The 27,462-nt window shown below is 45.4% G+C and overlaps 2 protein-coding genes across 3 annotated transcripts in view; both read right to left on the reverse strand.

The window, feature by feature from the left end:
- The window catches only part of LOC105470767 (phosphate cytidylyltransferase 1A, choline), a 66,975-nt gene extending 52,381 nt beyond the window's left edge, over positions 1-14,594 (reverse strand). The window contains exon 1 of the mRNA XM_071090563.1: positions 14,522-14,594. The gene's annotated coding sequence lies outside the window, so the exon portion shown is untranslated. The remainder of the gene's footprint in view (positions 1-14,521) is intronic.
- Positions 389-27,444, reverse strand: DYNLT2B (dynein light chain Tctex-type 2B). Of its 2 annotated transcripts, none has more exons than XM_071090567.1 (5): positions 27,312-27,444; positions 25,700-25,833; positions 14,522-14,591; positions 3,738-3,801; positions 389-539 (listed from the first exon to the last, which is right to left on the reverse strand). In XM_071090567.1, exons 1-5 carry the CDS (start codon positions 27,419-27,421, stop codon positions 465-467), a joined length of 453 nt encoding a protein of 150 aa, XP_070946668.1. In that variant the 5' UTR covers positions 27,422-27,444; the 3' UTR covers positions 389-464. The 2 variants fall into 2 exon arrangements, with proteins under 2 accessions (XP_070946668.1, XP_011721290.3); XM_011722988.2 differs by having other exon boundaries at positions 389-544.
- Positions 27,445-27,462: the final 18 nt, after the last annotated feature.

Raw genomic sequence — 27,462 nt, forward strand, 5'->3', positions numbered from 1 at the left:
GTTCAAGTGTAACAAGAACACAGTAGGGCCGGGTGCAGTGGCTCACGCCTGTAATCCCAGCACTCTGGGAAGCTGAAGCGGACGGATCATGAGGCCAGGAGTTTGAGACCAGCCTGGCCAATATAGTGAAACCCCGTCTCTAGTAAAAATAAAAAAATTAGCTGAGCGTGGTGGCACTTGCCTGTAGTCCCAGCTACTTGGGAGGCTGGGGCAGAAGAATCGCTTGAATGCAAGAGGTGGAGGTTGCAGTGGGCCGAGATTGTGCCACTGCACTCCAGCCTGGGCGACAGAGCGAGACTGTGAAAAGAAAAGAAAAGGAAAGGGAAAGGGAAAGACATAGGATAACAAAATCAAAACATTAAAAATATAAGGCCTAAAACACAACAGATTCAGTTGTCAAACTAGTAACATCTTTATTTTGTCAAGATATTTAACAATATTAAAAAGTTCAGATTTCTTCATGGTCATGTCTTTTCCCAGCTTTTCAAAGATTCACTCAGTAGTAGAAACAGCCAAATGCTGCTACAACGCAGAACAAACTGTCCTAAAAAACAAATACAACACACACACACACACACACATCCAGAATGTTAGTACTCAAGAGGGAATGAGAGCAGCACAGGCAATCGAAACTAACACCATCTCAGATCTTTCCATTTTTTTTTCTTTTCTGAGGCAGGGTGTCACTCTATCACCCAGGCTGCAGTGCAGTGGTGTGATCTTGGCTCACTGCAGCCTTGACCTCCTGGGCTCAAGCAATCCTAACTCAGCCTTCAGAGTAGCTAGGACCACAGGGGCATGCCACCACATCGGGCTAATTTTGTGTATTTTTTGTAAAGATGAGGTCTCGCTATGTTGCCCAGGCTGGTTTTGAACTCCTGGGATCAAGCAATCCACCCACATTGGTCTCCCAAAGTGCTGGGATCACAGGCATGAGCCACCTCGCTCAGCCACCAATTTTCAATCAGGAAGACTTTTTCCTTCTTCAAGAAGTGAAGGGTTTCCAGAGTATAGCTGTGCTATTGCTTGCCTGAGGGTAACTACAAAATTGCTTGCTAAAAGGTTAGGATGGGTAAAGAATTAGATTTTCTGAATGTAGAAATAAAATGTGAACTAATGAACTTTAAGTAATACATATTCATAAAATAATTATTCACATATTTCCTGATTTATCGCAGACATAATGTATGAAATGCTTTGAGTTTCTTGGAGTAAACTGATGAGTAAAATTACTCATCCCAAGAAACTATGTTATAAGTACCACTGATAATAAGAACCACAGGACCTTGTCATAAATTCTGGATAAGAGAAAGTCTCTGGGTGTTTGTTCTTAATTGATAAAATTTATTCGTCCATCTTTTAGTTCAGAATCACAAAATGCTTTCCAGAGCCCAAATTGCTTAAAACACTTTTTAGGCACTTCTTACAAGATTTCCACCTGCCTCAGCAATTCCTGAACCATTAACCTCACCTCCAGCCTGGTAATGATGGGGTTAAAACAATTCCAACTCAACTACCTGATGATTAACCAAAAGCAAAATTCTTTGGTTTAGCCCAGCTCCCTGGCTCCTTGGGTGGATAACTCTGAACTGTGTTCTACAACAGTGCTGTGATAAAGGACCTGCTTTGTTTTTAACTTCCAGTCTCTCATGGAAGGATGCTTTTGTAAAATGCAATAAAAATAGATAACTCAGAACATGAAATGGAAAAAAAGAACATACAAAATACAGCCCCAGTTTTTTTTCTTAGATTCATTGCACAAAAGATTACTTCGTCAAATTGCTGTAAGATTTTCTACACCAACCCTTATACTCAATGTATGTGCTTACCTCATCATGGACCTGTAACAAACAGGTCACAGAGTGGTGTTGGTTTGTGCACCCCCGTGAGTGGCCCTGGTGGTGCTGGTTTGTGCACCCCCCTGTGAGTGGCCCTGTCCTACAGCACCACCCAGAGTTCTCCAACAGGACTGAGCCCTGTTATCCACAGCAGTTTTCTGCTCAATGGCACATGATTTGCCCTCCTCTCTCATTTCCTCTGTCTCTACTAATGTTTCCTGGAATCTCCCAAAAAAAGTGCTTTTTTTTTTTTTTTTTTTTTTCGAGACAGAGTCCTGCTCTGTTGCCCAGGCTGGAGTGCAGTGGTACGATCCTGGCTCACTGCAACCTCCACCCTCTGAGTTCAAGCAATTCTCCTGCCTCAGCCTCCCAAGTAGCTGGGACTACAGGTGCCCGCCACCACGCCCAGCTGGTTTTTATATTTTTAGTAGAGATGGGGTTTCAGCATGTTGGCCAGGCTGGTCTTAAACTCCTGACCTCAGGTGATCTGCCTGCCTCAGCCTCCCAGAGTGCTGGGATTACAGATGTGAGCCACCACATCCGGCCTAAAGTTCTTTATTACATATTGTTCATTTGAATATTAAGTGGCCCCCACTGGATGTCAATAGGCAGAAATCGTGCCTGCCTTATTCATCATTATCCCTAGCCCCTCCAGTGCAGAAGCTGACACATAATAGGAGCTCAGAACTATTTGCTGAATGAATGAATTGTATCATCTAAAGATGCATTTTTTGGCCGGGCCCGGTGGCTCACGCCTGTAATCCCAGCACTCTGGGAGGCCAAAGCAGGCAGATCACCTGAGGTCAGGAGTTGGAGACCAGCTTGACCAAATAGTGAAACCTTGTCTCTACTAAAAAATACAAAAATTAGCCAAGCATGGTGGCATGCACCGGTAGTCCCAGGTACTCAGGAGGCTGAGGCAGGAGAATTGCTTGAACCTGGGAGGCAGAGGTTGCAGTGAGCCGTGATGGTGCCACCACTCTCCAGCCTGGGTGACAGAGCAAGACTCTATCAAAACAAAGAAACAAAAAAGATGCAGTTTTAACTCCGAGAAGCAAAGAAAAAAAAAAACTCTCTTTTTTTTTTTTGAGATGGAGTCCCCCTCTGTCTCCGGGCTGGAGTACAGTGGCACAATCTCGGCTCACTGCAACCTCCGCCTCCGGGGTTCAAGCGATTCTCCTGCCTCAGTCTCCTGAGTAGCTGGGATTACAGGCGCCCACTACCACGCTCGGCAAAGTTTTATATTTTTAGTAGAGACAGGCTTTCACCATGTTGGCCAAGCTGGTCTCGAACTCCTGACCTCCTTGGCCTCCCAAAGTGCTGGGATTATAGACATGAGCCACTGCACCCGGCCTGAAACCTCCTTTTAAAGATTCCTCTTTATTTTTGCTTAATTTTAATAAATGACTTTAAGATAAAGTAATAAATTTTGTTACTAAAAGAAAAATCACCTTTGCTCATGGAATCCCTGCCATCCAAATTTGTTTGCAACTTAGCAAAGCGTGATTTGTTCGAATGAACAAATAAGTGATTTTAAAGTTTTAGTTATAAATTATTACTTTAATAAGGATTATCAGGATTGAGTTTTAGAACACAGTGATTTATGGAGGAGTGGCTAAAAATAATTTTAAATAATATGCTAACTAAAGAATATGCTATTCACAAATTCAAACCATGAAAAATTATGTCATACGTAAACATGCAAGTTTCCTTGCCTATAAGCAGCACGCTAGGTTTCGGCTTTAGTAACACAAAAACTAACAGTCAAATCATTTCATCCAGAAGTCAAAGATGAATGACTAAGACTGCAGCGTCTTTCCATCCTAATCAATAGTGAGGAGTTTGACTTGCAGCACCCACGTCCTTAGAAAGGGAAAAGAGGTCTCCAAATACACTTACATTCATGAAAACATCATGAGTATAGTTGTCAGTGTCAGCATCCCAGAAACAGCGAGAAGCCATGCTAAAAAATCCAAGAATGAAGAATTACCAACAATCCAACAAGGACCTAAACGACACATATCTGCCATGAGCAAAAGTGTTCCTTAGTCCACTCTCACAGATCTGTACTTCCAAACCTTTCCCAGGTTGGTGCCCACAGAATACTGTGCTTGTACCAGAAAGTATACTGGGTCAGCTAGAGAAACTGGAGTCAGATGAAGCTGCTTGCGACTAGAGGTGATCAGCCAGGGACTCTGACAGCCTCAGGCCCTGCCTAATGGTTATAAGGATCAATACTAGAGATTTGTGTGTGACTTTTAATGAGCTCAGCTCCTGCACAATAACAGGACAAGGAAGGCACAGAAAGAGCCCAACAGATTTAGTCCAACCTGTTCATTTTATAGAGTCCCAGAAAAAGGAGCAAACTCTGAACTAGAGTTCAGTCTTCTAACTAATTATAACTCCAGAAATATCTCTACAGAATGCTAAACTCCCTCGAAACTGGATATTCTCCTCTCTGTAATTCTTGGATAAGAAAAAAAAATAGTCAAAATAAAAGCCAATTAAAAATCGAAACAACTTAAATGCCCAGTAGGACTGGATTGGTAAATGAAATTATGGTATTTCTCAGGATCCGAGAGAATTTTAAAGAGAAGAAAAAAAGAAATAATGATGTTTTCTGGCAACGAAATTCTAAGTAGACCTTAAAGAAAAGTTTTGCAAGACACAGTGATGTGTCCCTGTAGTCCCAGCTACTCAGGAGGCTGAAGCAGGAAGTATCATTGGAGCCCAGGGCTGTAGTATGTGATGATCACACCTGTGAACAGCCACTGCACTCCAGCCTGGGAGACACAGCAGGACCCTGGCTCTTAAAAAAACAAATTCCAAGAACATGAAAAGCTATTCACAATATAATGCTGAGTGAAAAAAATAGGCCGGGCGCAGTGGCTCACACCTGTAATCCCAGCAGTTTGGGAGGCTGAGGTGGGTGGATCACCTGAGACTGGGAGTTTGAGACCAGCCTGCCACATGATGAAATCCCATCTCTACTAAAAATACAAAAGTTGGCTGGGCGTCGTGGCACACGCCTGTAATCCCAGCTACTCGGGAGGCTGAGGCAGGAGAATCGCTTGAACCCAGGAGGTGGAGGTTGCAGTGAGCTGAGATCGTGCCACTGCACTCCAGCCTTGGCGACAGAGTGAGACTCTGTCTCAAAAAATAAATAAATAATAATAATGTTAAGTGAAAAAAATAATTACAAATGTTTTACATTTCTATTAAACTATGTGTATGATTTATCATGCAAACACTTATTGAGCACTCAGTTTGTGCCATTCACTAGTCTAAGTGTTTTACGTGTATTAACTCACTGAATCCTATGAGGTACTATATAATTATACCCATTTAGTGAATGTGAAAACTGAGGATTAGAGAAATTAAGTGCACAAGGTCATACAACTAGGTGACAAAGCTTGCCTTTGAACCCAGGCAGTTCACAACCCATACCTACAGAGAAAGATATATATATACCTTATATTATATCGGTTCTTTCTTTTCCTGAAACAAAAGGCCTCACATATTCATTACTGAACCCAGCCTACTATCACAGGGCATATAAACAAAGAGAAAAAATATATTCCCAATAAAACACGTCCAACTGTCCAGATGGTGGTGACATTTTCAGCTTGCGATGGTAAGATGGCCGTGACCCTGACACAGCGTGCATACATGTGCCAGCCAGCTCATGTGCAGCTCCTTACAGACGCAGCTTGGCTTTTCGGCAATGTCTCCTTTCCAGTTGTGCCTCATTTTATTACCAGTTTTCGTCCAGATCCACTGGAGAATGGGACGATTTGGCATTTGTTTCTTGGCCAAGAATCGCTTAATTTTAAAAGACTTGTGAGAAGACATGACAAGAAGCAGAATCAAGCACACAACACGAGAGTTGTTTTGTTTTGTTTGTGAGACAAAAATACAAAATAGTGAGACCCCAATTCTTTTATTTACTTCTATTTCTATTTCTATTTTAATTTTTTGAGAGGGAGTCCCACTCTGTCAACCAGGCTGGAGTGCAGTGGCACAATCTCGGCTTACCACAACCTTCACCTCCCAGGTTCAAGTGATTCTCCTGCCTCAGCCTTCCGAGTAGCTGGGATTACACACGTGCACCACACACACGCCTGGCTAATTTTTGTATTTTTTGAAGAGACAGGGTTTCACCATGTTGGCCAGGCTGGTCTCAAACTCCTGAGCTCAAGCAATTGGCCCGCCTCAGCCTCCCAAAGTGCTGGGATTACAGGTGTGACTTGGAAGAGGCATAATGGTACAGGTTGTAGCAGGCAATGCTCCCACCAAGAACAGTAAGAAAAGCTGGATAAAATGAATCAGAGAGCTGCCAAAGCAAACAGGCCTAGAGCAGCCAAAATTCCAGAAAGAGGTGAACTGTAGGAGGTAAGCTGATATTCTGCCGCGGACTTTTTCCTGGGGGATTTGCTGATATTCTGCCGCAGACTTTTTCCTGGGGGATTTGCTGATATTCTGCCGCAGACTTTTTTCCTGGGGGATTTCCCAATTCAGGGCACAGGGCTGAGAATCTGGACCTTGCCTAGGCAGAGAACCAATTACTGAGGGAAAATTAAACTAGTAGGAGAGTTGGCGGTCTTTACTTTTTAAAATTTTTTATTAATTTTACTTTAAGACAGAGTCTTGCTCTGTGGCCCAGGCTGGAGTGCAGCAGCACGATCTCGGCTTACTGCAACCTCTGCCTCCCTGATTCAAGCAATTCTCATGTCTCAGCCTCCCAAACAGCTGGGATTACAGGCATGCAGCACCATGCCTGGCTTTTTTTTTTTTTTTTTTTTTTTGTGAGATGGAGTTTCACTCTGTCACCCAGGCTGGAGTGCAGTGGCGCAATCTTGGCTCACGGCAACTATCACCTCCCGGGTTGAAGTGATTCTCCTACCCCAGGTCCCAAGTAGCTGGGATTACAGCAGCCCGCCACCATGCCCAGTTAATTTTTGTATTTTTAGCAGAGATGGGGTTTCACCATGTTGGGCAGGCTGGTCTCAAACTCTTGACCTCAAGGGATCCACCCACCTAGGCCTCCCAAAGTGCTGGGATTACATGCATGAGCCACCATGCTTGGCCCTAATTTTTTTTATTTTTGGTAAAGACAGGGTTTCACCATATTGCCTAGGCTGGTTTCCAACTCCTGAGCTCAGGCAATCTGCCCGCCTTGGCCTTCCGAAAGTGGTAGGATTACAGGAGTGAGTTGCTGTGCCCAGCCGAGTCGGCAGTCTTAACAAAGCTAAGGAGGTAAAATGAGAGTCTGGAGGGAAGAAGATCCCATAAAAAAGGAGAAAGTAGAACTAAGCCTATCACATGGTAGGTTTTCTTTTCAAGACATGTTGAATTCAGGCTGGGCGCAGTGGCTCACGCCTGTAATCCCAACATTTTGGGAGGCCGAGGCGGGCAGATCACGAGGTCAGGAGATCGAGACAATCCCGGCTAACACGGTGAAATCCCGTCTCTACTAAAACTACAAAAAATTAGCCGGGCGTGGTGGCGGCGCCTGTAGTCCCAGCTACTCAGGAGGCTGAGGCAGGAGAATGGCGGGAACCCGGGAGGCGGAGCCTGCAGTGAGCGGAGATTGAACCACTGCACTCCAGCCTGGGCGACAGTGCAAGACTCCGGAAACTGTAAGTAGGAACCTAAAAAGCTAAGTGTCCTGACCAATATAATGGTCCTCCAGGTATGTCTATGTCCCAACCCCCATAACCTGTGCCTATGTTATGTTACATGGCAAAAAGGGCTTTGCAGATGTTTGATTAAATTAAGGTCTTGAAATGGGGTTATCCTGGATTATTCAGGTGGGTCCGGTTAAATCACAAGGGTCCTTACAAAAGTCAGAGTCAGAGAGTTGAAGATGCTGTTGGCTTTGAAATTGGAGGAAACGTCTTGTGGGCTAAGGAGTTCAGGGGCCTCTAACTGGAACAGACAAGGGAACGGCTTGTGGGCTGAGGAGTTCAGGGGCCTCTAACTGGAACAGACAAGGAAATGGATTCTCTATTAGAGCCTCCAGAAGGAATGCAGCCCTGCTGACATCTTCATTTCAGTTCAATGAAACCCATTTTGGATTTCTGACCTCCAGAACTGTAAAATAATATATTTGTGCCATTTTAAGCACTGGGTTTGTGATAATTTGTTACAGCAGCAACAGGAAACTAGTACGCTAAGGAAAAAGCCTATGATATGAAGAGCAAAGTTTTATGCTGAGGAGACAAGCTCTGAAAGTCAGTACCTGTTGGAGGTAGAGGCCTGTAGAGGCCAAATGAGCACTCGAGGTTCTTGGTTGAAAGACTTGGAGGGCTACAATTAAGAAACAAGGGGGCCAGGCACAGTGGCTCATGCCTGTAATCCCAGCAGTTTGGGAGGCCAAAGCGGGTGGACCACCTGAGGTCAGGAGTTCGAGACCAGCCTGGCCAACATGGTGAAACCCCATCTCTACTGAAAATACAGAAATTAGCCTGGCTTGGTGGTGGGCGACTATAATCCCAGCTACTCAGAAAGCTGAGGCAGGAGAATCACTTGATCCCGGGAGGCTGAGGTTGCGGTGAACCAAGATTGTGCCATTGCACTCTAGCCTGAGCAACAAGAACAAAACTCTTTCTCCAAAAAAAAAAAAAAAAGAAAGAAAGAAACAAGGGTGAGGCCGAGGCAGGAGAATCACTTGAGCCAAGGACTTCAAGACCAGCCTGGGCAACATGGTGAAACCCCATCTCTACAAAAACATACAAAAATTAGTTGGGCATGGTGGCTCATGCCTACGGTCCCAGCTACTCGGGAGGCTGAAGCAGGAGGATCACTTCAGCCCAGGAGCCGGAGGTTGCAGTGAGCTGAGATCGCACTACTGCACTCCAGCCTGAGCAACAGAGTTGAGACTCTGTATCAAGAAAGAAAAAAAAACAAAAAAAAAATGATGAATTTAAGATAGGGCCTTTTTAAAACCGCAACTCTCAGATGAGCTGGCACAAGAAAATAAAATTTTTTAAAAAGATCAAACTGTAACCCAACCTCAATTCAGCTCAGTACCTGAAGGTAAGCAGCCAATACTCTTCCCACACAGCAGAAGAAAGAGTTAAATCCTTTCTGGAAGAAAATAATATCATCTGGAGGTCTACAGTTCTTTTAAACGATGTCTAGGATTCAAACTAGGCACGCCAAGAGACAAAGTCATCTACGTGATTATCAAGAAAAACACAAGGGAAACAAACTCACACATGACCCAGACACCAGAGTAAGCATAAAACAACCTTCAAATCACTGCTGTGGCCGGGCGCCGTGGCGCACGCCTGTAATCCCAACACTCTGGGAGGCTGAAGGGGGCGGATCACTTGAGATCAGGAGTTCAGATGAGCCTGGTCAACATGGTGAAATCCTGTCACTACTAAAAATACAAAAGTTAGCCGGGTGTGGTGGTGGGCACCAGTAATCCCAATTACTCGGGAGGCTGAGGCAAGAGACTTGCTCGAACCCAGAAGGTGGCGGTTGCAGTGAGCTGAGATGGCGCCACTGCACTCCAGCCTGGGCGACAGACTGAGACTGTCTCAAAAATAGAATAAAATAAAATAAAATAACTAGTATGACTAAAATGTAGAAAGAGTGGGGAGCAATAGAAAAATATACGAATTGGCTGGGCGCAGTGGCTCACGCCTGTAATCCCAGGACTTTGAGAAGCCCAGCCTGGCTAACATGGTGAAACCTCATCTCTACTAAAAATACAAAATTTAGCTGGGCATGGTGTCGCATGCCCATAGTCTCAGCTACTTGGGAGGCTGAAGCACGAGAATCGCTTAAACCCGGGAGGCAGAGCTTGCAATGAGCCGAGGCCGCACCACTGCACTCCAGCCTGGGTGACAGAGCGAGACTCCATCTCAAAAAAGAAAAATATATAAACTGAAGCACAGACAGGAAAAAGAAAAATCAGTAAAAAGCATAAGAGACATATGGAATACAGAGAAAAGACCAAACGCACATGTAACCTAAGTCCTAAAAAGCGAGCAGAGTGGATGAAGCAGCAGCAGTGTTTTCAAAGAGAACAGCCACCGCTGGGGCCCCGAGCTTCATTTCTTTTTTTTTTTTTTTTTTTTTGAGACGGAGTCTCGCTGTGTCTCCCAGGCTGGAGTGCAGTGGCCGGATCTCAGCTCACTGCAAGCTCCGCCTCCCGGGTTCACGCCATTCTCCCGCCTCAGCCTCCCAAGTAGCTGAGACTACAGGCGCCCGCCACCACGCCCGGCTAGTTTTTTGTATTTTTGGTAGAGACGGGGTTTCACCATGTTAGCCAGGATAGTCTCGATCTCCTGACCTCGTGATCCACCCGCCTCGGCCTCCCAAAGTGCTGGGATTACAGGCTTGAGCCACCGCGCCCGGCCCGAGCTTCATTTCTAATGCCATTCTCCAACACACTGAACAGGGGCTCCTTGGAGAAACGGCTGAATTCTAGGGCTGGGGCAGGGAATGAACACAATGGAGCTTCTTATAGTGCTAGAAAGTAAGGAAGTGCTCAAAGAAACCCACAAGAGTAGAGTCAGTGGGACACAGGAATCCACTGAAAGCTCTCAGGGGCCAAAGCCGGACCCTCACTGGCTCCCCCAACCCACCGAGCCGTCTTTAAAAACTCTGCTCCTCAAATGCTGGGGAGGCCGATGCGTGAATTACTCTTTCTCCATTGCGATTCCTCTGAATCCGCTCTGTCTAGGCAGAGGGCAAGGTGAACCCACTGCGCAGTTATAGAAAGAGTAACTTTACAGTGATGAAACCTGAAAAGCACTACCTCAGGCAGGTAGTCAAAGTTCACATGAACAGTGATATGTCGTGCTGACAGTATGTACCATTGATATGATATGACGAGAATGGCATTTGACCTCTGTGATCTTCCTTCCAGAAACCTGTAACCCCAGACTAATCATCAGCAGAAAAATCCCAATGGAGGAACATTCTACAAAATACCTAACTAGTGCTCCTCAAAAATGTCAAGGTGATGCAAAGCAAGAAAGTCTGAGAAACTGTTACAGCCAAGAAGAGCCTAAAGAGACATTTAATGCGGCATCCTAGACAGAATCCTAAAGCAGAAAAAGGACGTTAGGAAAAAAACTAAAGAAATCAGAACAAGGTTTTATTTGATAACACTGTATCAACATTGGTTCATTGATTTTAACAATGTTCCACACTATGTAGATGGTAACAACAGGGACTGCTATTGGTTCATTCATTTTAACAAATGCTCCATTCGATGGAGATGTTAACAATAGGAAGTCCAGGTGCGGCAGACCATACCTGTAACCCCAGTGTTTTGGGAAGCTGAGGCAGGAGGACTGGTTAAGCCCAAGAGGTCAAAGCTGCAGTGAGCCACGATGGCACCACTGCACTCCAGCGTGGGTGACAGAGCAAGAACCGTCTCAATAACGTAATTATCATTCTTATAGTAATAGGGGAAACTGGGTGTGGAGTACATGCAAACTCTGCAAATTTTCTATAAATCTAAAACTATTTTAAAATAAAAACTTGATTTTTTTATTTTATTTTTTTTTTTTTTTGAGACAGAGTCTCAAAGGCTGGAGTCTCAAAGGCTGGAGTTCCCCAGGCTGGAGTGCAGTGATGTGATCTCAGCTCACTGCAACCTCCACCTCCCAGGTTCAAGCAGTTCTCCTCCCTCAGCCTCCCAAGTGGCTGGGGTTACAGGTGCTCACCACCACGCCCGGCTAATTTTTTGTAATTTTAGTAGAGATGGGGTTTCGCCATGGGGTTGGCCAGGCTGGTCTCGAACTCCTGACCTCAAGTGATCCAGCCACCTCAGTCTCCCAAAGTGCTGGGATTACTGGTGTGAGCCACCGCACATGGCCAAAAACAATTTTTTTTTTTTTTTGAGACAGAGTCTCGCTCTGTCGCCCAGGCTAGAGTACAGTGGCGCCATCTCCACTCACTGCAAGCTCTGCCTCCCGGGTTCACGACATTCTCCTGCCTCAGCCTCCCGAGTAGCTGGGACTACAGGCACCCACCAACATGCCTGGCTAATTTTTTGTATTTTTAGTAGAGATGGGGTTTCACTGTGTTAGCCAGGATGGTCTCGATCTCCTGACCTCGTGATCCGCCCGCCTCGGCCTCCCAAAGTGCTGGGATTACAGGAGTGAGCCACCACGCCCGGCCTAAAAACTATTTTTTTTAAACAAAGGCAATGGCTAAGAATTTTCCCAAACTGATAAAAAAAAAATCAACCTGATTGGGTGCAGTGGCTCACACCTGTAATCCCAGGACTTTGGAAGGCCAAGCATGGTGCTGGGCACCTATAATCCCAGCTACTTGGGAGGCTGAGGAAGGAGAATCTCTTGAAACCAGGAGGCAGAGCGTGCAGTGAGCCAAGATCGCACCACTGCACTCCAGCCTGGGCGACAAGAGCAAAACTCCATCTCAAAAACAAAACAAAATCAACCCATAGATTCAAGAGACTCTGAGAGCTCCAAGCAGAATAAATATAAAGAAAGTAATAGTGGCTAGAGAGAACACATCATCTTCAATTGAATAATAAAACTTACAGCTGACTTATGAACAGAAACAATGGAAACTAGAAGACAATGTAATCACTTATCTACCTACCTACCTACCTATCTATCTATCTATCTGAGGCAGGGTCTCACTCTGTCACCCAGGCTGGAGTTCAGTGGCATAATCACGGCTCACTGCAGTCTCAACCCTCCCGGGTTGAGGACCTCAAGCCGTCCTCCCACCTCAGCCTCTCAAGTAGCTGGGACCACAGGCGTGTGCCACCATGCCCAGCTAATTTTTGTATTTTTTTGTAGAGACAGGGTTTTGCTGTGTTGCCCAGGCTGGTCTGGAACTTCTGGGCTCAAGTGATCCTCCTGTCTCAGCTTCCCAAAGTGCTGGGATGACAGGTGTGAGCCACCATGCCCGGCCTTTATAACAGATGGATCCAGCTGATAGTATCTGAACTCCACGATCAACCTTAACCAGGTAAAAAGAGATGACCAGCTGTTTTGTACCTCCTGAGAAGATGCAATAAGATGACAGAAAACAGTCTTTCCCCAACCTCAAACCTATGGCTAATTAAGACTAGACCTAACTACTTATTTTCAAGAAGGACAGGAAATAGAAGACATACTAAACAATACCATAGGTATATAAATCAGCAAATGCCAGAATATAGGAAACTCTACAGGACAAACAAACCAATTTCTTCAACAAATAAATGGCAGGAAAATAAATAAATAAATAAATAAATAAATAAATAAATAAATAAATGACTGGGCATGGTGGCTCACACCTGCAATCCCAGCACTTTGGGAGGCCAAGGTGGGTGGATCACCTGAGGTCAGGGGTTCGAGACCAACCTGGTCAACATGGTGAAACCCCATCTCTACTAAAAATACAAAAATTACCCGGGCGTGGTGGTGAGCACCTGTAATCCCAGCTACTCGGGAGGCTGAGGCAGGAGAATCACTTGAACCTGGCAGGCAGAGGTTGCAGTGAGCCAAGATCATGCCACTGCACTCCAGCCTGGGTGAGGAAGCAAGACTCCGTCATAAAAATAAAATTAAATGGCAGGATTAAAAGAGGAAAGAGAGAAATGAGGCAGCAAAAATGACAGATTAAAGTAAATTTAAAGCCAGATGCCATGGTGTGCACCTATAGTCCCAGCTACCTGGCAGGCTGAGGTGGGAGGACCACTTGAGCCAAGGAGTTCTAGTCTGTAGTGTGTTATGATCACGTCTGTGAATAGCCACTGCACTCCAGCCTGGGCAATACAGCAAGATCCTATGTCTTAAAAAAAAAAAATCATAATTTACATATTAACCAAATGCAATGTGTAGACCTTATTTGAATCTTAATTTGAAAAAATTGTAAAAAAGAAAATAATAGGTCTGGCATGTTGGGTCAAACCTGTAATTCCACCATTTTAGGAGGCCAAGGCCGGTGAACTGCCTGAGCCCAGGAGTTCAAGACCAGACTGGCCAACAGAGTGTGACCCATCTCTGCAAAAAAATAAATAGAAAATTAGCCAGGTGTGGTGGTGCACATCTGCAGTCCCAGCTACTCAGGAGGCTGAGGTGGGAGGATCACTTGAGCCCAGGAGGCCAAGGCTACAATGAGCTGTGATAGTGCCACTGCACACCAGCCTGGGTGACAAAATGAGACCCTGTCTCTTTAAACAAAAAAAAAAAAGAAAGAAAACGTATATATACATATATGAGGCAATCTAGGATATCTGAACAATAACGGCATATTTTATGATATTAAGGACTGACAATATTTTAGAGATAATAAAGATATTTTACTTATGTATTTTTGAGACAGAGTCTCACTTTGTCACCCAGGCTGGAGTGCAATGGCATGATCTTGGCTCACTGCAACCTCTGCCTCCTGGGTTCAAGCAATTCTCTTGCCTCAGCCTCCTGAGTAGCTGGGATTACAGGTGTGTGCCATCACACCCAGCTAATTTTTGTATTTTTAGTAAAGACGGGGTTTCACCATGTTGGCCAGGCTGGTCTTGAACTCCTGACCTCAGGTGATCCGCCCGCCTCAGCCTCCCAAAGTGCTGGGATTACAGGTGTGACCCACCGCACCAGGCCCCCCTCACTCTTATAAAGAGACTCTTACTGAATTGTCAAAAGGACAGATACCTCGTAATATAGATGAATAAAATAAGAAGGAAAAATCCAGCTACTCACAATACTCCTTCACCTCTTTGTTCTCCAATCACTACTTGCACCACCATTTTGTATCGGTCAAATCCCATTTCTAGAAAGAAAAAATAAGGTTGTTTATAAGCAAATATGTAGTAAAATTACTTATTGAAGACAACTTTGCCTAGAAATGGACAAAAACATTCAATCCACAAGTACTTAATGAATATGATGGTAAGCCTAGGAGTCAGGAAGACATGAAGATAGACCCTAACTGTAACTCACCAGGTGTATAACCTTAGAAAGTGATTTAACTTTCCAGTTTAAGTCCCCTCATTAAACGGGAATATCAGTACCTACCTCCCAGGGTTGTTACAAGGTTAGATAAGATATAGTAGTATCTTTGTATTTATTTTTTTGAGATGGATTCTCGCTCTGTTGCCCAGGATGGAGTGCAGTGGCGAGATCTCGGCTCACCGCAACCTCTGTCTCCCGGGTTCAAGTGATTCTCCTACCTCAGCCTCCTCAGTAGCTGGGACTACAGGTATGCGCCACCACACCCGGCTAATTTTTGTATTTTTAGTAGAAAAGGCGTTTCACCATGTTGCCCAGGCTGGTCTCGAACTCCTGACCTCAGGTGATCCACGCACCTTGGCCTCCCAAAGTGCTGGGATTACAGGCATGAGCCACTGCGCCTGACCAGATATAGTAATCTAAAGCATCTAAACAGTGCTGTTAAATACTAGTCCCTCAATAAACCTCCTTCCTTCCTTTTTCCCCTACTGTAAATCAGCTACTGAGCTGAACCATACTAGTCCCTCAATAAACCTCCCTCCTTCCTTTCCCTGCTGTAAGTCAGCTACTGAGCTGAACCTTCAAGACAGAGAAATAAAGACGACGTTTTTCTCGCCTTAAAGAACTCACAGTAGTAAAGAACTCAAAGGACAATAGAAAAATAGGCCCGGCACGGTGGCTCACGCCTGTAATCTCAGCACTCTCGGAGGCCGAGGCCGGTGGATCACCTGAGGCCAGGAGTTTGAGACCAGCCTGGCCAACGTGGTTAAACCCTGTCTCTATTAAAAAATATAAACATGCCGGGCGCGGTGGCTCAAGCCTGTAATCCCAGCACTTTGGGAGGCCGAGGCGGGCGGATCACAAGGTCAGGAGATCGAGACCATCCTGGCTAACACGGTGAAACCCCGTCTCTACTAAAAAATACAAAAAACTAGCCGGGCGAGGTGGCGGGCGCCTGTAGTCCCAGCTACTCGGGAGGTTGAGGCAGGAGAATGGCGTGAACCCGGGAGGCGGAGGCTGCAGTGAGCTGAGATCCGGCCACTGCACTCCAGCCTGGGTGACAGAACAAGACTCCGTCTCAAAAAATATATATATATATATATAAACATTAGCCAGGCATGGTGGCAGGTGCCTGTAATCCCGGCTACTTGGGAGGCTGAGGCAGAAGAATTTCTTGAACCTGGGAGGCAGAGGTTGCAGTGAGCCAAGATCGCACCACTGCTCTCCAGTCTGGGCGACAAGGGCAAAACTCCACCTCCAAAAAGAAGAAAGAAAAAGAAAAGGAAATAGAAAAATAAATTGAGAATGCAATATGCTTATAATTCAAGGAGTGGCATGCATGATGTACACCAGGAACACAGAGCCAGTGGGGGAAGTTCCTCTGCCTGGGCAGTGGCAAGAAATCACTGGAGAAGACTTCTTGGAGGATGTGGCCGGCCAATACGCTGAGCCTTGAGTGAGAGGGGACCAGGTCAGCCCCATCTCTCCGCACGCCTGAGACGGAGGGGCGCGTGCACAGCAGGAAGGGTCAGCCCCATCTCTCCGCACGCCTGAGACGGAGGGGCACGTGCACAGCAGGAAGGCATGGGATCGCCAGAAAACTGTAAGCTGTTCGGTCAGACAGACAAGAAAAAAAATGAAGATTCCAGAGCAAAATGAGGTGATCCAGCACCATGTAGCTGTTTACCCCAGAAACTACATTCTAAAGCAGCAAAATCCTGAAAATTATCACTAACAGCAACTCTGAAGAGAAAAAAACGGAATGGGCATTTTTAAATCTTTCTACTTTTTTGACCAAGGAATAGTGGAAAGTTTTTTTAAACAAACAAAAAAAAAAGTGAAATAAGCGAAGCTGAAACAGAGCCAGCTCTCTCTGATGAATATACAGGTTCCAAGATTCCATTGTAAACTGGACCATCTGAAGACTACAGCGATCTCCCATGTGGGGCATGAGCCTAATACAGAGTGTTTAACAAAATCCTAAAAGACAGAGTCCAAGTAGTTTTTGAAAAACACTGCACACAACTCAGCGGAGCTTCCTCCTTTCTCTCACCAATTCCGAATCCTACAGAAATGTGTCTAGAATAATAAATACCCAACCCTTAAATCACAGTTCTGAGGGGAAAATCTGAGTCTCAGATATGGTGGGGAGAGGAACTTAAAAAAAAACCCACATCATATCACAGCAATTAAAAATCCCCCCATCATATCACAGCAATTAAAAATCCCCCCATCATATCAGAGCAATTAAAAATCCCCCACATCATATCACAGCAATTAAAAATACCCCCATCATATCACAGCAATTAAAAATCCCCCCCATCATATCAGAGCAATTAAAAATCCCCCCATCATATCACAGCAATTAAAAATCCCCCCATCATATCAGAGCAATTAAAAATCCCCCACATCATATCACAGCAATTAAAAATACCCCCATCATATCACAGCAATTAAAAATCCCCCCCATCATATCAGAGCAATTAAAAATCCCCCATCATATCACAGCAATTAAAAATCCCCCCATCATATCAGAGCAATTAAAAATCCCCTCATCATATCACAGCAATTAAAAATCCCCCCCATCATATCAGAGCAATTAAAAATCCCCACATCATATCAGAGCAATGAAAAATCCCCACATCATATCAGAGCAATTAAAAATCCCCCCATCATATCACAGCAATTAAAAATCCCCCCATCATATCACAGCAATTAAAAATCCCCCCCATCATATCAGAGCAATTAAAAATCCCCCCCATCATATCACAGCAATTAAAAATCCCCCCATCATATCAGAGCAATGAAAAATCCCCACATCATATCAGAGCAATTAAAAATCCCCCCATCATATCACAGCAATTAAAAATCCCCCCCATCATATCACAGCAATTAAAAATCCCCCCCATCATATCAGAGCAATGAAAAATCCCCACATCATATCAGAGCAATGAAAAATCCCCACATCATATCAGAGCAATGAAAAATCCCCACATCATATCAGAGCAATGAAAAATCCCCACATCATATCAGAGCAATGAAAAATCCCCACATCATATCAGAGCAATGAAAAATCCCCACATCATATCACAGCAATTAAAAATCCCCCCCATCATATCACAGCAATTAAAAATCCCCCCCATCATATCAGAGCAATTAAAAATCCCCACATCATATCAGAGCAATTAAAAATCCCCCATCATATCACAGCAATTAAAAATCCCCCCATCATATCACAGCAATTAAAAATCCCCACATCATATCAGAGCAATGAAAAATCCCCACATCATATCAGAGCAATGAAAAATCCCCACATCATATCAGAGCAATGAAAAATCCCCACATCATATCAGAGCAATGAAAAATCCCCACATCATATCAGAGCAATGAAAAATCCCCACATCATATCAGAGCAATGAAAAATCCCCACATCATATCACAGCAATTAAAAATCCCCACATCATATCACAGCAATTAAAAATCCCCCCATCATATCAGAGCAATGAAAAATCCCCACATCATATCACAGCAATTAAAAATCCCCCCCATCATATCACAGCAATTAAAAATCCCCCCATCATATCACAGCAATTAAAAATCCCCCCATTCATATCAGAGCAATTAAAAATCTCCCCCATCATATCAGAGCAATGAAAAATCCCCACATCATATCAGAGCAATTAAAAATCCCCCCCATCATATCACAGCAATTAAAAATCCCCCCATCATATCAGAGCAATGAAAAATCCCCACATCATATCAGAGCAATTAAAAATCCCCCCATCATATCACAGCAATTAAAAATCCCCCCCATCATATCACAGCAATTAAAAATCCCCCCCATCATATCAGAGCAATGAAAAATCCCCACATCATATCAGAGCAATGAAAAATCCCCACATCATATCAGAGCAATGAAAAATCCCCACATCATATCAGAGCAATGAAAAATCCCCACATCATATCAGAGCAATGAAAAATCCCCACATCATATCAGAGCAATGAAAAATCCCCACATCATATCACAGCAATTAAAAATCCCCCCCATCATATCACAGCAATTAAAAATCCCCCCATCATATCACAGCAATTAAAAATCCCCCCATTCATATCAGAGCAATTAAAAATCTCCCCCATCATATCAGAGCAATGAAAAATCCCCACATCGTATCAGAGCAATTATGATGTATGGCCACCACAAAATGAAATGCAGCCAAATGGCAATAAACAAAGATGCAGTCGCAAAAACAAAAGAGTAACAAAGAACAAGCTACTGCTGGGTGCCGTGGCTCACGTCTGTAATCCCAGCACTTTTGGAGGCTGAGGTAGGAGGATCTCTTGAGGCCAGGAGTTCAAGACCAGCCTAGGCAGCATGACAAGACCACCATCTCCACAAAACTTTTTTTTTTTTTTGAGACAGAGTTTCACTCTTGTTGCCCAGGCTGAAGTGCAATAGCGCGATCTTAGCTCACTGTAAACTCCGCCTCCCGGGTTCAAGCAATTCTCCTGCCTCAGCCTCCCGAGTAGCTAGGATTACAGGCATGCACCACCACACCCAGTTAATTTTGTATTTTTAGTAGAGATGGGGTTTCTCCATGTTGGTCATGCTGGTCTCAAACTCCCGACCTCAGGTGATCCATCTGCCTCAGCCTCCCAAAGTGCTGGGATTACAGGCATGAGCTATCGCACCTGGTCCACAAAATAATTTTTCAAAAAATATTTAAGAAAAGAAAGAAACTTCAAGTGGAAGGAAGGGAGGGAGGGAGTTGTGTAACAGAAAAAATTTGACTGGGCACGGTGATCAACCTGGAGAACCTCCATCTCTACTAAATGTACAACATTAGCGGGGCATGGTGGTGCAGGCCTGTAATCCCAGCTACTTGGGAGGCTGAGGCAGGAGAAACGCTTGAACCCGGGAGCCGGAGGTTGCATTGAGTCAAGATCGCACCATTGCACACCAGCCTGGGAAACAAGACCGAAACTTCGTCAAAAAAAAAATAAAAGAAAAGAAAGAAAAAAATCAACCTAGAAAATACTACAAATCAACGAACAAAGAGTTATTCCTCACATTTACTTCACAATACTAGAACAATGTAAGCTTATAAACTCAGTGAAACAAGAACTCAATCAGGTTATGGATTTTTTTTTTTTTTTTTTTTTTTTGGAGACAGAGTTTTGCTCTTGTCGCCCAGGCTGGAGCGCAATGGTGAGATCTCGGCTCACTGCAACCTCCACCTCCCAGATTCAAGCGATTCTCGTGCCTAAGCCTCCCAAGTAGCTGGGATTACAGGCACACACCACCACGCCCAGCTAAATTTTGTATTTTAGTAGAGACAGGGTTTCACTATGTTGCCCAGGCTGGTCTCGAACTCCTGACCTCAAGTGACCCATCCACCTTGGCCTCCTAAAGTGCTGGGATTACAGGTATGAGCCACCTCACCTGGCCTGTTTTGTTTCGTTTTTGTTTTTTTGGAGACAGGGTCTCCCTAAGTCGCCCAGGCTGGACTGCAGCGATGCGATCTCAATTCACTGCAACCTCCACCTTCTGGGTTCAAGCAATTCTCCTGCCTCAGTCTCCCAAGTAGCTGGGACTACAGGGGTGCACCACCACACCTGGCTAATTTTTTGTCTTTTAGTAGAGTCGAAGTTACACCATGTTGCCCAGGGTGGTTCTCGAACTCCTGAGCTCAGGCGATCTGCCCGCCTTGGCCTCCCGAAGTGCTGGGATTACAGGCGTGAGGCACCGCGCCCGGCCTCAGTCAGGTTATTAAGCAACATAAACAGATGAAAAGAAAGACCACGGCCCTGGGGAACAAACAGAACACCCAGAAAAGATCATTCCAGAACCAATAAATTCAAATGGCAAGAAAAAAGACACAAATGAAAACAATTACTGGTTTAAGAAAATCATGAGTAAATGGCAATAGAAAAGGAAGAAGTCTGGGCAATATGGCAAAACCCCGTCTCTACAAAAAATACAAAAATTAGCCAGGTGTGGTGGCGGCGCCTGTAGTCCCAGCTACTCGGGAGGTGGAGATGGGAGGACTGCTTGAGGCTGCAGTGAGCCAAGACTGCACCACTGCATTCCAGCCTGGCGGACAGAGTGAGACCCTGTCTCGAAAAAAAAGAAAGAAAGAGAAAAGAAATTATGGCAAAGAAAAACTAATAAATATAGAAGGCAAAGATGGCTTAACCTAACAATATTTGGTGTCCTGAAGACAAGGAAGTAACAAGTGGAACAGGAAACATATTCAGAGATGTAAGGAAATTTCCTTTATGTGGAAAGAATAAAGTCTGCAGATTGAAAGTTATAAAACACTCATTAGAAAGTCAGAATCTTTAGAAAAGCTACTGAGCATAAAGGTGAAGATGAGGATTCTTTATTTATTTATTATTTATTTATTTACTGAGACAGAGGCTCGCTCTGTCGCCCAGGCTGGAGTGCAGTGGCACGATCCTGGCTCACTGCAACCTCCTTCACCTCCCAAGTTCAAGCAATTCTCCTGTCTCAGCCTCCCAAGAAATCCCAGCATTTTGGGATGCTGAGACGGGTGGGTCACCTGAGGTCAGGAGTTTGAGACCAGCACACCTGGATAATTTTTGTTTTGTTTCATTTTTTTGAGACAGAGTTTCACCCTTGTTGGCCAGGCTTAAGTGCAATGGCGCGATCTCGGCTCACTGCAACCTCTGCCTCCTGGGTTCAAGCGATTCTATTGTCTCAGCCTGGGATTACAGGCATGCACCACTATGCGCGGCTAATTTTGTATCTTTAGTAGAGACAGGGTTTCTCCATGTTGGTCAGGCTGGTCTCAAACTCCCCACCTCAGGTGATCCACCCGCCTCGGCCTCCCTAAGTGCTGGGATTACAGGTGTGAGCCACCACGACTGGCCACTAAATTTTGTATTTTTAGTAGTGACGGAGTTTCACCATATTGTTCAGGGTGGTCTAAAACTCCTGACCTCAGGTAACCCAACCATCTAGGCCTCCCAAAGTGCTGGGAATATAGGCGTGAGCCACCATGTCCAGCCAAAGGTGAGGATTCCTTAAGCAGAGAACATCAAGCTGGGCTCAGATTTCTTGACAGACAAGTTACCACTGAATGTCAGAAGGCAATGAAGCACAAGAGTCAAGAAAACAAATTATTACCTCAAAAATATATTTATCCAAAGTATATTCTACTTTTTGCGGGGGGAGGCGGGGGATGGAGTCTCGCTCTGTTGCCCAGGCTGGAGTACAGTGGCACTATCTTGGCTCACTGCAGACTCTGCCTCCCAGGTTCAAGTGATTCTCCTGCCTCAGCCTCCCAAGGAGCTGGGATTACAGGTGCCCACTACCATGCCCGGCTAATTTTTGTATTTTTAGTAGAGACAAGGTTTCAGCATGTTGGCCAGGCTGGTCTCAAACTCCTGACCTCAGGTGATCCGCCTAGCTCCGCCTCCCAAAGCACCGGGATTACCAGCATGAGCCACCGTGCCTGGCCCATAGTATATTCTACTTTAAAGGCAAAAGGCAGGCGCTCTCAAACACGAAAGAACCCAGGGAAGACAGCATTTCGGAGTCCTTTCTGAAAACAACTTACGACAAGATCTCATCATCTAAGAGCTGAAATAAAGAACTCTTCCCAGCTACTTCAGAGGCTGAGGCAGGAGAATCGCTTGAGCCCGGGAGGCCGAGGCTGCAGTGATCTGAAGTCACACCACTGCCCTCCAGCCTGAGTGACAGAGAAAGACTCTGTCTCAAAAAAAGAAAAGAAATCAAGAACTCAACCATGAAAATGACATGGTCAAGGGACTAAACAGGAGAAAACTGATCCAGTTACAGAATGAATATGATATGACTATGGGAAACAGGTCTACAATATCCCATTGTCATTTGTCCATATATATATATAAAATGTAGAAAAGAAGTCTGTTGTAATGTTCGCCTAGTTTTTTTTTTTTTTTGAGACAGAGTCTCACTCTGTCGCCCAGGTTATAGCACAGTGGCATGATCTTGGCTCACTGCAATCTCTGTCCCTGGGCTCAGGTGATCCTTACACCTTAGCCACCCAAGTAGCTGGGACTACAGGTGCACACCACCAGCCTGGCTAATTTTTGTATTTTTTGTAAGAGACAGGATTTTGCCATGTTGGCCAGGACAGTCTTGAACTCCTGGGCTCAAGAGATCTGCCCGCCTCGGCCTCCAAAAGTACTGGAATTATAGGCATGAGCCACTGTGCCTGACCAATATTAATGATTGTTTATTGGTGGTGGCATTCAGGTGATTTTTCTCATTTTATTTTTCTAGTGTTTAAATTTTGTATAATGAATGTGTACCATTTTTTACAAAAAATCTTAACAATGAACCTTCATTCAAAAGTCTAAAAACAAAAATGCTAATATACTAACAGCAGTTAATTCTGGGTGATGGAAATACACAGGATTGCTATTTTCTTCTTTGTACTTTTCTGTATTTTTTAATTTCTAAAACTTAAAACAAATTCAGAAAAAACAGTAAACACAAATATTAAATAGTAACTGCCTTTGGTTAATATTTTAAAACTTTAAGGGCCCAGGCGCAGTGGCTCATGTCTGTAATCCCAGCACTTTGGGAGGCCGAGGTGGATGGATCACCTGAGGTCGGGAGTTCAAGATCAGCCTGACCAACAAGGAGAAACCCCGTCTCTACTAAAAATACAAAAATTAGCCGGGCGTGGTGGCACATGCCTGTAATACCAGCTACTCTGGACGCTGAGTCAGGAGAATCACTTGAACCTGGGAGATGGAGTTTGCACTGAGCTGAGATCACGCCACTGCACTCCAGCCTGGGCAACAAGAGCAAAACTCCCATCTCAAAAAAAAACTTTATGGATACTTTTTTGTATGGTCTAGGTTTATTACAATGAGCATGTATTACTTTTATGAAGATATTCCTTCCCTTCAAAAAATGGTGTCTTCCAAGAAGAGCAGATAGAAATAGGACAGGCACGGTGGCTCACACCTGTAATCCCAGCACGTTGGGAGGCCAAGGCATGCTGAACTCTTGAGGGTCAGGAGTTCAAGACCAGCCTGGCCAACATGGTGAAACCTTGTCTCTACTAAAAATACAAAATTAGCCACGTGTGGTGGCGCATGCTTGAAATTCCAGCTGCTTGGGAGGCTGAGGCAGGAGGATCACTTGAGCCCAGGAGGAGGAGGTTGCAGTGAGCTGAGATCACAACACTGCACTCCAGCCTGGGCAACAGAGTGAGACTCTGTCTCAAAAAGATTTAAAAAAAAAAAGAACTTTTCAGATGGCGTAACATCATTAACAAGAGAGACCAGGTGCAGTGGCTCACGCCTGTCATTCCAGCACGTTGAGAGGCCGAGGTGGGAGAATCACTTGTGGCCAGGAGCTCAAGATCAGCCAGGGCACAGGCAAGACACCATCTCTACAAACAATTTAAAACTTAAAAAATTAGCTAAGCATGGTGGCACAAGCCTGTAGACCCAGCTACTTGGGAGGCCAAGAGGGGAGGATCACTTGAGCCAGGAGGTCAAGGCTGCAGTGACCCATGTTCACGCCACTGTACTCCACCCTGGGCAAAAAAGCAAGACCCTATTTCAAAAACGAAACAAAACAGACAGAGAGACAAAGAGAACAGGGTAGGAAAAGCACAAAATATGCTCTATAGATGTAGTTTGGTAGGGTGGAGGGCTAAGTAAGGGACGTAGTTAAGGATGAGGGAGGAGGGATGGACTGCGGGTAGTGGAGGGCTGAGTAAGGGAAGTAGTTAAGGATGAGGGAGGACAGATGGACTGCGGGTACTAAATGCCAGGCTGAGGAACTGACAGCTTGGGGGAAGAAACAACCAAGAAATAAGGGGAAAGGCGTCCCTGTACTTTCTGGCCTTTCTGAATACTAAGATTTTTTGGACAGTGGTTCCCTGTAATGTTTTATTCCACATCTTCACTCTTTCTCACCATCTGTAAAAACTTACATGAGTAAAAGTCACCAAATAATTAGAGAAGACAAGACACAGAAGAAGTTGTATTTGATAGAATCCACAGCTAACATTCTACTTAAGTTTTTATTTTTAATAGAGATGTTTAATTTTTTTAATTTTGCTTTTTTTTTTTTGAGACAGAGTCTCGCTCTGTCACCCAGGCTGGAGTGCAGTGGCACAATCTCAGCTCACTGCAACCTCCACCTCCCACGTTCAGGTGATTCTCCTGCCTCGGCCTCCCAAGTAGCTGGGACTACAGGCGCCCGCCACCACACCCAGCTATTTTTTGTACTTTTAGTAGAGATGGGGTTTCACCGTGTTAACCCAGAATGGTCTCGGTCTCCTGACCTCGTGATCCACCCGCCTCAGCCTCCCAAAGTGCTGGGATTACAGGTGTGAGCCACCGCGCCCGGCCTTTATTTTGCTTTTTAATAGACATGAGGTCGGCCAGGTGTAGTGGCTCACGTCTGTAATCCCAGCACTTTGGGAGGCCGAGGCGGGTGGATCACCTGAGGTCGGGAGTTCGAGACCAGCCTGACCAACATGGAAAAACCCCGTCTCTCCTAAATATACAAAATTAGTCAGGCGTGGTGGCGCATGCCTGTAATCCCGGCTACTCGGGAGGCTGAGGCAGAAGAATCGCTAGAACCCGGGAGGCAGAGGTTGCAGTGAGCTGAGAACTCACCATTACACTCCAGCCTGGGCAACAAGAGTGAAACTCTGTCTCAAAAAACAAACAAACAAACAAACAAACGACATGAGGTCTCACCATGTTGCCCAGGCTGGTGTTGAACTCCAAAACTCACGCAATCTTCCTGCCTTGGCATGCTAAAGCGTTGGGTTTACAGGCGCCAGCCACCATACCTGGCCCCAATGTCCTTTGTTTAAAGATGGACAAGGGGGCAAATGGGTAACACTGAGTCTTTGAAGAGAATGAGTCATTTCCAGTTATCAGCATGATTACCTTTTAATTTATCTTTAATGTTTTCTGATAAATGTTTTGTGAGCTGAGGCATTTCTTCTGGAGAATATTGAGCATTTGCCAGTTCCTCCTTGAGCACAGCATGGATACAGTCTTTCACCACAGAGGGCCTGAACCTGAATGGAAAAATCTGTGAACATCTAGTCGGTGACTCCAAAACCCCAGCTTGCCTTCACACCTCAACTTCTCCCATCTGTCATTAGTACCACTTAATCCTTTTTGATATTTTTTATTATAAAATATAAACAAATTAAGACAAATCATAGGCCACATGTGTATCTTCAACCTGGACCTGCACTGAACTTCAACACATTCCAACTGATGCTCCATATGGAAGTTTATTAGGCAACTCAATACATCCAGTAATGAGCTTCTCATACTCCCCTCTCCCTCAAAACAAAATATATATTTGTTGTCAATCTTGTTCTGCACACTTTCACAAAATAAAATAAAATAAATAAAATAAAAAATACGGCAGAATGGCATTCTGAGTATTCAGAACCTTTTCCCAAGATAACTAAGCATATCTTTTTCTGTGTTCATTCTACCCAAGGGAAAATTTCTTTTTTTTTTTTTTTTTTTTTTTTTTTTTTTTTGAGACGGAGTCTCGCTCTGTCGCCCAGGCTGGAGTGCAGTGGCCGGGTCTCAGCTCACTGCAAGCTCCGCCTCCCGGGTTCACGCCATTCTCCTGCCTCAGCCTCCAGAGTAGCTGGGACTACAGGCGCCCGCCACCTCGCCCGGCTAGTTTTTTGTATTTTTAGTACAGACGGGGTTTCACCGTGTTAGCCAGGATGGTCTCGATCTCCTGACCTTGTGATCCGCCCGTCTCGGCCTCCCAAAGTGCTGGGATTACAGGCTTGAGCCACCGCGCCCGGCCGGGAAAATTTCTGTATGAAATTTGTATCACTTTTTCTGTGAGTTACCAAGAGAATAAAAATAAACAAAGAAATTTGTATCACATTATAATCAAAACTCCTGGTTTCCATATTTGCCAAGCATCAGATTCAGCAATCCGGTTTCAAACAACAGAGGAGACTGGATCGTGTTTTTAAATCTGTGTCCGTGAGTGTGTAAAGTGAGTGACGTTACAGACCCAGCTGAGTGCCCTCTGCTCTGGCCCGTGAGCCTTAATCCCGGGAAGGTCTCCGTGCGGGGGTCTAAGGGCCTCCGGATCCCGCCTGGTAGGACTTTGCACACATGCAGCTCCCGCGCCGGGAGGGAGCCCATCCTGGCACCCGTGCGCACACGGTAACCCTCGAATCACGGCTGAACGGCATCCCACGCGATGGCCTCCTGCCCCTATTCCACCCATCTCCTTACTCGGGACGCCATCCTGGGTTTCCCAGGGCCAACCATTCCCGCGGCGCCACCCTAAGACGCGCCCGGCGCCCCAACACTGTGGCCGCGGGTGGGGTCCCCTGCGGCGGGAGGGCCGTCCGGACGTCAGAGCGGGGTCGCCCTCCCGCCTCGCGCCCCCCGCCCCGCAGACCCCGCGCGTCCCCCGCGCTCCTTCCGTGGCCCAGGTCCCAGGCGAGCTCCGCCCCTCAGAACAGCGCGCTCGAGGTCGCCCCGCCACAGCCCGTCCTCTACCCGCCTCTGCTGGAAAACAGGCCGCAGAATATAGGTGTTCTCCGGCTCCGAGTTCTTCTCAGCCTCGGGCACCCCGTCGCCCACCAAGAAGGACACCCCGGTGGACGTGGCCATGGCCGGGGCTTCTCGGTCCGGGCGTCGCTCGCGACGAAGGC

This window comes from Macaca nemestrina, chromosome 2 (assembly GCF_043159975.1).
Source record: "Macaca nemestrina isolate mMacNem1 chromosome 2, mMacNem.hap1, whole genome shotgun sequence".
Lineage (NCBI taxonomy): Eukaryota > Metazoa > Chordata > Mammalia > Primates > Cercopithecidae > Macaca > Macaca nemestrina.

Bases quoted from the DNA above. Each gene is read 5' to 3' on its own strand.
- DYNLT2B (XM_071090567.1), bottom strand. From the start codon at position 27,421: ATGGCCACGTCCACCGGGGTGTCCTTCTTGGTGGGCGACGGGGTGCCC. The intron at 3,802-14,521 runs GTGAGTAGCTGG...TGGATTTTTTAG, and splicing joins CAAAGAGGTGAAGGAGTATT to CATGGCTTCTCGCTGTTTCT. The intron at 540-3,737 runs GTAAGTGTATTT...TTTTTAGGACAG, and splicing joins CTCATGATGTTTTCATGAAT to TTTGTTCTGCGTTGTAGCAG.